At 60.5% G+C, this 9,781-nt stretch overlaps 1 protein-coding gene across 2 annotated transcripts in view; it reads right to left on the bottom strand.

Annotated features, from left to right (window-relative positions):
- RAB11FIP4 (RAB11 family interacting protein 4) overlaps window positions 1–1,642 on the bottom strand; it is a 117,583-nt gene extending 115,941 nt beyond the window's left edge. Inside the window, exon 1 of one of the 2 annotated variants that reach the window (XM_070562616.1) lies at window positions 1,412–1,642. Coding sequence is in view for 1 of the 2 variants with exons in the window: in XM_070562615.1 (XP_070418716.1) it covers window positions 761–919 (159 nt within the window). In the remaining variant the exon portion in view is untranslated. Of the gene's footprint in view, window positions 1–760; window positions 1,006–1,411 lie in introns of those variants that run through there. The other variant, XM_070562615.1, reaches the window with a different exon arrangement.
- Window positions 1,643–9,781: the final 8,139 nt, after the last annotated feature.

Below are 9,781 nucleotides of genomic sequence, written 5' to 3' on the forward strand. Positions count from 1 at the left end.
TCTGACTCCAGCCCTGCTAACAACCAACATAACTCCTGCTTTGCCCCCATAGACGCGGGCCCACCACAGGAAACGCTGCTCAGCTGCCGTTCTGCAAGCTCGGTTCTGGCAGGCCTGACGCAGCCAACACGACCAGCTGCCAGCCAGGCCTGCCCCTCCGAGCCCGAACGGGGGTCACCAGGCGCTGGGCCGACAATCGAGGAGGGCTGCAGGCAGCCGCCTCCGTCTGTGATCCAGGCTGGGCAGGTGCCGGCAAGGAGGCGAGCTGCAGAGCGCCCGGGCTCGTCCTCTCCGCCCCTAGCTGGGCCCAGCGGGGCGCGCGCCTCCCCATCACGTCTCGGAATTCCGCGCACACAGACTCTGCGGCTTGGTCTCCGCAGGGTGGCAAGGGGTGGGGGGTCCTAAGGCCAGGTTCGGACCACTCCTTCCTCGCAAACCACAAGCGGGTTGTGGGTTGCAGAGCGGTCAGCCGGACCCGCACTGCGGGGAAGGGAAGGCGGCCACAGAGGCCACCCCGGGCGCCGCGTGATGCTCGCAGCACCGGCGCGAACGGTGCAAAGCGAGAGTCCCACAGGGCAGGGGATGCCCCGAGGCCCCAGGTCCTCAGTTCGGAGGGGTAAGGGGTTTGGCACACGCAGGATGCCTGCCGGGTGGAGCGGGCAGGTGCCTGGCAGGGAAGCTAGGAGAGGGGAGAGATGGGAGGCCCGGCTGGGGGGTGGGGATGGAGGCGCCGGGGATGGGGCGCGGGCGGCCCCCTTACCTCCTCGCCCTGGCCGAAGCGCAGTCCGAGCGCCGCGACGCGCTCCACGCGCAGGAGGCCGTCGGGGTCGCGGCCGCACACCTCGAACACCTCGCGCAGGCGGCGCACGGAGCGCAGCAGAGCCGCGGGGGCGCCCGCCCAGCCCGCGCCGCCCGCCATCCGCGCCGGCCGCCCTAGCCCGGGCCCCGCGCCGCCGCCGCCATCCCCGCCCGCGTGGGTCGGCGACGCGCAGCCTCCGCCCGCGGCGGCCGAGCCGTGTCAGCAGCGGCGCCGCAGCCCCGCGGCTCCGGGCGGGCGGGGCGGGCGCGCGGGGACGGGGCCGGGGCCGGCGGCGCGGAGGCTGCAGACAAAGGCGCCACGCTCCCCCGAGCCCAGCCGCCCCCGCCGCCGCCGCCGGCCCCCGCGCGCCGCCCCCGCCGCCCCTCCGCTGCCTCAGTTTCCCTCGGCGTCTCCGAGCTCGGCTCCTCCCCTGGAAAACCGGGAGGGCGGGTGCGCGACAATTGCCCGGAAATTCAGGGCTTCCCGAAGGCCCCGCCCCTCCTTTGGGGAATGGAGTTATGAGCATTGAGCCTAGGGACCACCCGCGCCGGAGCCCCACAGCCTCTCCTCCCCACTCAGTCCCCTACCCCAGGGCCAACCCATCCCTCTTACCGTTTATGGGTACCTAGCAGTACCGAGCGCTCAGTGTGTCCTAGGAGTTCCCTACATTGGCGTGTTCCATTGTAACATTCATCTTCGAGGAAGCTGAGACCCAGAGAGGTTGAAATACTAAGCCTAGGCCACAGAGCTTGTGAGAGGCAGCGCCAGGATTTCTGTCCAGTCTAAATCTGGATGGACCTAGACTCCCTACTCTTAATCTGCTCTGTGCTGCCTCGGAAGTACAGTCTCCAGGCTCAGGACCACACAGTCCTGCCAGACAGCACTCTGGGGCCAGCTCCGGGCTGGGGACAACAGGTGCAGAGAGGAGGAGCGGGGACCCTGGGACAGAGAGGTAAAGAGAAGCCCAGGGGCAGGAGGAAGGAAGAGCAAGTGCATCCCCCTAGGCTACCTGTTGCAGGGCCCAGGGACACCCAGGCCTGAGGCAGGTTCCCTCCTTCCCCTGGGTTCCCACTCTCACCTATGCCTGCAGCCCTGGGCCACACCCAGAGCTCAGGGCAGAACCCCAGCCCTGAGGACAGGCAGCAGCCTCCAGGCCTGGACCTGAGCCTCCCCCAAGTCGTGCTCACCTAAGCCTCCACCACAGCTCCTCATGCTGACACCCAGCCATGCTGGGGGCCCTGCAGGACCTGGCCTGACTCCCCTCTCCTCCCTCTGCCTTCTTGCTTGGCACACCAGGCCCTTGCAGCACCAGTTGCCCCCAGCTCAAATACAGGCCTCTGCTAAGCCCACCCCACTTATGCTTTCCACCTCAGTTCAGAGGTTTCCTCCTCCAGGAAGCCTCCCCTGATGGCACTCGATCTTGACTGTTAGTCTGAGCTCTGGTCCCTTCCTCGAGATGCCTGCTTAGTCCTATAAGTCTCTGGGGAGGATGCCCATCTCCCCAGCCGTGCTGGGAAACCCTCCGGGGCAGGATGCATCTTACCTTCTAATCCCCGGTCTCCAGGCAAGAGAGGGTCCAGAGGAAGCCCCTGCCCCAAGGAGATGCATCTGCCCCATCGTCTGCAGGAGCCAAGAGCAGTGTAGGGGCACCGACAGCGAGTGCCGGCTGGGCTAGGGCCCAGTTCTGCACGTGGGCTCTGTGGCCTCCCCTCTCTGGGCCTAAGTCGCTACCTCTGTGTTCTTCCTACTCAACTCCAGATGCATCCTCTGCCGAGGCCACCGTGTGGCTTCTCTGATGGACAGCAGGCTCCCTTCTCTCCAGCCCTAGCTCGGGGGCGAACCTGGCCTTGAGCTTTCCTCCTTGACCCTTTAATTCCTACGAGAGCACCTCCTGGGCAGAAGCCGTGTGACCGTGAGGACTGGAGAGTCCACGATGCGGGAAAGCAGGAAGGGGAGGCCGTGGGGGCGGGGGCAGGACAGTTCTGGGAAGAGTGTGGGCTTCCCTGCTGGCTGGATGCTCCTCAGCAAGAAACTAACACTTTCAGGCCTCAGTTTCCTCATCTGCACAATGGGGATAATAACAGGGGGCAACTGAAGATTTGAGCTAATGAAGACAAAGGATCTGGACATGACTTCCCCTTCCGCCTGTCCTGTGAAATGGAGGAGGAAGCGGAAGGACAGAATGGGTGTGAGCCGGAGGGAGGGAAGAGGCTGGCTGCTGGGGGCCCAGCAAGCCTGCGGGGGGAGTAGGAAGTGGAAGCGGGGTGCCTGCCCCTGGGACCCTCATCGTCATTCCTGCCAAGTCAGCTCCTGCCCATTTTCTCTCACCCCAGAGGCTCAGCACAGAAGGGAGATTGGCAGGGGCTGGGGCCACCCTCTGTTGGGAGCTGCAGGAATGGCTCTCAGATCCCCCAACATGGGGGACCAGGGGAGCTGGAAGGCCTCACCCACCTCAGCTGGCAGAGGTGGGGCCTCAGATCCAAGCGTGAATAAATTCCAGGTGAACCAGGGCTGAAGCCCACAACCAGATTTGTGGTTCTTCTCCCAAAAGACAGGGTCACGCCAAATGCCAAAGTCTCTTCCTCGGGGGGCCCTCCCCCACCCCTGACTCTGCTTTCCCAGGCCACTTTCCCTCTGTTGGGGGATGGTTTGATGGACGCCTGCCTCCCCGACCAGACCTGGGCTTGGGACTGGCTGTGTTGCGCGGGCACTTCTCTGGGTTGTCAGTTCTTTTTGCTGAGTGCCCATGTGGTACCTGCATGTGGGGCAGGGGACAGAGAAAGGAGAGCAGCCACGACCAAGTGCGCAGGCTCTGGGAGCCCAGAAGGGCCCGCTCAGCCCTTACAAGGACCCTCCAAGATGGTGCGATTCACAAGGTTTCCAGGTCGTTAGAGGTGGACCTGGGACCAGAACCCCAGGGCTCCCAGCTCCTTGACTCAAGAGCTCAAAGTGCAGCCCCAGCAGATGTGGCAGGAGAATACCCACACCACGGCCCAGTTGGGCACCTCGGGGGGTAAAGGGAGTGGCCCCTGGGAGGCAGGAGGCCCTGCTGGGGGAAGGGTGAGAGACAAGGCCAGGAGCCTGCCCCTCTCCTCCCCTTCCTCCAGGTGATCAACAGCTGCAGCAGCCTCAGCAGGTGCATCTGGGAAACATGCAGGGAAGGGGCGGCTGGGATTCTGGCCCATTCTCTATTTTGGTCCGGTCGATCCCCTGCTGAGAACTACTCGGCAGCCCCAGGCATCTCCTGTTCCCCGTCTCTCCTCAGTCCTGTCCGGGAGCATCATGGCTTCCTCCTGCCTCCTGCTGCCTGGGGCACCTGCTCACTCCCGGCCCTCCCCTAATCCACTTCCTCCAGCCGACTCCCGTCCTTCCAGATTGGGTGCAGGTGGCACCTCCTGCAGGAAGCCTTCCCTGACCTCACCCTCCCCACCTTATTGCCTCTCCCTGGTGCTCCTGTAGCAGTTGGGGCAGAGAGGTGACAAGTACAGACTGTGGAGCCACCCGGCAGATGGGGATGAGGCTTTTGGGAGGGTCAGGTGAGTTGCTATATGTCAACGTCAGCACAGTGCCACAGGAGGAAGTGCTGGCTGTTGTTGTGACGGTCCTGACATCTCTCACTCCTGTTATTTATCGAGAGCCTCTGGGAAGTGGGTATGAAAGGTCACATAGTGACCGCGAGGTCCCTGAGGCAGGGACTGTGTCATTTCTCTTTTGGTTTTCTACCTCCCAGCACTATGCTCAGGACACACAATTAAGGTCTGTGAAGGAATAAATGAAGGAAGGAATGGGCAGATATGGTGTGGAAGGCTGAAACATGACCCCCAAAAGGTCCCCACGTCCTGAGCCCTGGGACCTGTAAATCTACCTTATTGGAAAGAGTCTTTGCAGACGTGATTAAGTTAAGGATCCAGAGACGAGGAGATCATCCTGGGCTACCCAGGTGGGCTCTGAGTGCAGTCACAGGTACCCTCATAAGAGGGAGGCAGAGGCAGACTTGACAGAAACCAAAGAGGAGGCCATGGGGCCACGGGGCAGAGTTCAGAGAGATGCGGCCATAACCCAAGGAATGCTGGCAGCCCCCAGGAGCTGGGAGAGGTGAGGAAAACAGTCTCTCCCAGAGCCTCCGGAGGGAGCGTGGAATCCAAAACAGCTGAGCCGGGCACCAGGGGCTGCTGCTCCTTTGGCCCTACGACTCTGGACAGGTTAACGTCTCCAGCCTCAGTCTCCCTGTCTGTAAAGTGGGGATAGTAGTTCCCAGCTTGCAGAGGTCCTGCAGGTTTTTAATGAGAAAATGAATGCCACAGGCCTCACCAAGCACCTGGGCGGCCCCGGCCCGTGGTGGTGATTATAGGTGTCCGTGTGGAGACGGTTAGAACCGGTCTGAAGGGGGAAGCGTTTCTGACTCCCATCTATGGGCCTTGACCTCCGCGTCACGGTGTCTGGAAGTGGGGCAGGCTTCACAGTTTCCTCCTGCTCGCGACCTGCTGGGGTTTTTTTTACCTGTGAATAATTATCAGGCTGGAGAGGAGGAAGGTGGTGTGAACTCGTCTGTCCTATAACACGCTCGGTCAGCAGACGCAGCCAGCGCAGCCGAGAGCCTAGGGCCCTGGCGGGACGGCTCGAGACCTTGTCCTTCCTTGTCGGGAGGGGCGCCCGGGAGTCCGAGGTTTCACTTACCGTGGGTGTCCACCCTAAACCTTCTCTGACCCTCAGAAGGAGCAGGAACAACTGACTGCTAACATGGCTTTTAGGATCCTAAGATGAATGCCAAAACCTCACTTACTCTACCCAGCTGGGCTCCAGACCCTGTCATCAGCCTCAGATGTGGCTCCTAAAAGTGGCTTCAGGCCGGGACACCTGTGTCTCCCTCCCAGGTCTTCAGGGGGTTGGGATGGCGTCTCCGGGCCGTGGGTCTCAGCTACCAGAAGTCCGCTGGCTCAGCACCGTCCCGTGCTTCCAGCCTTCTCTGCTGCCCCACTCTGCCGAAAAGACAGTCTCCCAAGTCCTCCGCCTGGGCAGCCAGCGGGAAGGGCCTTTCCAGTGTGGTCCCAGCCACGCCCTCTGTTCTGTAAGACACCGCCAAACAGGAACGCCATCTACCACACTGTTGTCACAGTTTACTGAGCAGTTACTATATCCCAGGCATTGTGAGGCACTGGCCTCGACTCCTAGACAGTGACTTAACGTGAGATGCCCAGCTTGCCTTGCACACGCCGTTCCTTCTGTCTGGAATGTCTTCCCTCCTCCCACCCCCATAGCCATCCTTCAAATGCCACCTCCTCCAAGAAGCCTTCCCTGAGTGAGGTGCCCTCTCCGCTCTGCTCTCACTCCATGTGGACTCTCCTAGTGTTTCCATGATGCTCAGTGATGCCCTCCCCTCTCGCTACCCCTGCCCTGGCCAGGACACCAGACCCTCTGCGGCTCGGCTCCTTGGGACCTCGGGGCTGAAGGGATCATTCCAAGCCCAAGAAGGGAGAGGTGACATGAGAGGGCTCTGTCCCACAGCGTGACTCTGTGCACGTTCACTTGGGCACACATGTACACACACACGGACCTTTTTTATACAGATAGACAGATGTTATCATTTGGGGCCCATCTTCCTGGTGATCCAGGTGAAGGGAGGACCTTGGGCCCTTGGCAGCTTCGTCTCCGCTTTCTCCTTCCTCTGTCTCTGTAACCACACAGGCTCCCCCTCCCTGAGGCCTGCCAGGCCAGGCCCTGTGCCCAGGGCTTTCCATGAACCACCTGTGAGGTCTCCGGCAGCCCCACAAGGGGATGGTATTATTAACTCTGTTTTCAGGTGAGGGCAGTGAGGCACAGAGGGGTTCTGTAATTTGCCCCAAGTCACCCAGGTAGTCCATGTAGGAGCCAGGACTTGAGTCCGGGCTCTCTGGCTCCAGTGCCCTCTCTTTGTAGAGCCTGGTTCCCTTCTCTGGTTCCATCTCCTGACAGCATCAGGGTCTCTGTCTTCAGAGTGAGACTGCCCCCAGGGAAGTGTGACCAGGAGTCTGACCGAGGGCCAGTGAGTCCCAGGGCCTCTGTCCATCTGCACGTCTCAGAACACACAGGCTCCTCGGTCCTGCCGGACCAGGAACCACAGCCCCGTCAGAGTGAGCGGAGGCCGCGCCCACGTCCTCGGGCCCCCAGCGGGCTGGCGTCGCCCCTGTACCACTGACCCCAGGGCCCGTCCGGGCTCTGCTGCTTCTTGTGGGAGGCAGTACGAGGGGAATGCTGAGAGCACAGGTTTCCGCATCAGAGGGTATGAGGGCCACTTCCTGGCTCTGCCACTTAGAAACCATGTGACCTTGACCGAGTCACTGAAGCTTTTGAGTCTCAAGGTTCTCATGCATAAAACGGGGGTCACCATATCCACCTCGGAGAGCTGTAAAGACAAGATGAGGTCGTGTATCTTAATCTTCCCGCAGGGCCTGGCTCATCGCCATCCATGACTCTCATTCTCACACACATGTCGGCATCGGCACAGACTAACGTTTGGTACACACAGTCCTTTTTATTGGTCAGCTCTGTAGTTAATTATTGTCGTGGAGTTGAGACCCATGCCACAGGTGCCTGGGATCTTAGCAAGACTCAGGAAGTGGGTAAATGGCGGGTGGTCTTACTGAGCTGCCAGTTATCGCCGTTTCCCTCCCTGGGACCCCTCCCTCCAGGGCCTCATATATTCTGCCCTGTGGAACTCGGAAGTGGCCATGGGACTTGCTCTGCCCTGTGAAATGTGGGGAAGTGCCACTTCTGGACAGACGATTTACGAGCCAATGTGTGGTTCTCCATGTCTCCTTGTCGCCTGCCATGGGACCAGATGGATGCTGCTTGTCAGCCTGGGTCATGGAATGAAGATGAGTTGGGGGTGGGGGTGGCTGAGGGCTGTTCCTGACTGAAGGGTAACTGGGCCACCCTGACTGATACCGGAGGGGAGGACCTGGTTCCCCAGAAGACCTAGGGCTCAGCGAGCCAGAGACTGTTGGGATGGGAGACACCTTCCCTCCCACCGCCTTGTCCCATCCCAACTCATTTCTTGAAGAGTCCCAGAGTGCCCAGAGGGAAAGTGAGTGCCCAAGATGACAAAGGTTTTGGTGGCAGAGACAGGAGTCCCGACCCCCATCCATGCTCCTTTCTGCACAGGTGTGGCTGGAGGTCCTGGAGTGACTGGTGCAGCATCTCAGGCATTAGGCTAAAGCCTCAGTTTGCCAATTCTGCCGCCTCCACCTGACCAGCTTAAAAACAAAAGAAAACGTAAATCCAGGGCGTCCCACCTCTGCTGAGTACACGTGGGGAGAGGGGAGCGAGGAGGGAGGGGCTGGGCGGGACAAGCCGGGATCGCGGAGATTTAGGAGCACAGAGGCCAAGCGAGCGTCGGGTCTTCCTGCGGGGAACCGCACCAACTCTGCACCGGATGCGCGGGGTGGTCCCTCGGGGGCGGACTGAGGCTTTCAGCGGGGGCGCGAGCAGGGCGCGCGGCCGAGACGGGGCCCCGCGGCTCCACCAAGCGGCCTCCCCGGGACGGGCCGGCGCTCGCGCGCCCCCTGCTGTTCGAGGGCGGTTCTACAACTTCAGTTCTCTGCTTAGAAGCAGCCTTCGTTCCTAGACTCACGCTAGAGGAATATTGACTGCGCGCTTGCTCTCTGCCAAGCGAACCTTGTTCTAGGTTCTGCGGGGACGTCAGCGAACAAAGCGGAGGCCAAAAAAGAGCAAATCCTCCTCTCCCCCCAAGCAGGGACGGGTCCTGAAGGTGCCAGGCCTCTAGGAGGACTTATAAAGTGCTGGCTGTTGGGGTGCAAAGCCCTCTCTGTACCTCCCTAAAAAGCCTTCTGCGAAGTTTTCTGCAAACGGATTCTTCAGAGGGAAGGAGGGGCCAGGGCGCTTGTCAGGGTGGGCTCGGGCTGAGAACAAGAGCTGAGGAACGAGGGGACAGGCGATGTCTGGGTTACACGTGGAACACTCAGCCTAGTGGCTTGCCCTTCCCAGCCGAGGAGCTCCAAGCGGCTGGAGTAAGGCTGGGTTGGAGCATGAGATGGGGTTGAAAAGGCAGGTAGGGGGTCAAATGATGGCCTCCTGTATCCTGTTGAGGACCTTGAACTTCATCTGTGTGGGTGGGAACAGATGCTGGATTGGAGTGTGGTACACGCGGATAGTGGTCATGCTAGGAGACCTGAACTGTCAGAACGGTGATGGGGATGGCTGAGAGAATTTCAGTACAATGTGACGACCATCCAGTGTGGCAGTGGGGGTGGGTGGTGAGCGGGGAGGAACTAAGGATAATTCCCAGGTTTCTAGCTCAGATGCATTGTTGGGGATGGTGGTGCCACTGGCCAAGGCAGGGGCCCAGGAGGAAAGGCCCTGGGAAAGCCTATGGAGAGGTGAAGGAGTGTCATTAGATGGTGGGCTCCCCAGGTCTGGAGGTGAGGATGGTGGTGGGGGTGGCAGTGATGAACTAGAATGGCCTCATGTGATGTTAGTGGATGAGAAAATTCAGGAACGCTGGCGAAGAGGAAAGAACCGAGGGTGAAGAGGCAGGCGAAGGAAGTGCTGACAGAGCCAGAGGAGAAGGGGCACAGGGAGCAGGCGTCTGGAAACTCCAACGGCGGTTACGTGTGCCCAACCTTGGCAATGTAGTGTACACAGCCACGTAAATGTACACACCCGTTAAGAGTCTGAGAGCTGCCTGAGGGCGAGCACCATTCCTCAGCACCCCCCCCAACACCCCCCACCATCCCCCCCCCATCAACCTTGATAGAGTGTGAGCCATGAGCAGATGTCACACAGGCTCCCGAAGGGTCTGTAGTGGCCAGCCCGCTCTCTGGGCTGGATTGTCACCTGAACGACTCTGAACCAGGTGTGCAAATATTCTCCCGAGGAAGGAAAACAAACCCAGGTTCCCGGGACCTAAATTAGGCAAAAAGCCACCTTTTGATAAAAGAAAAAAGAGACAAAGGGAAAAATGTCCAAGAGATGGAAGTTGTTAAT

This window comes from Equus przewalskii, chromosome 10 (assembly GCF_037783145.1).
Source record: "Equus przewalskii isolate Varuska chromosome 10, EquPr2, whole genome shotgun sequence".
NCBI classification, from domain to species: domain Eukaryota; kingdom Metazoa; phylum Chordata; class Mammalia; order Perissodactyla; family Equidae; genus Equus; species Equus przewalskii.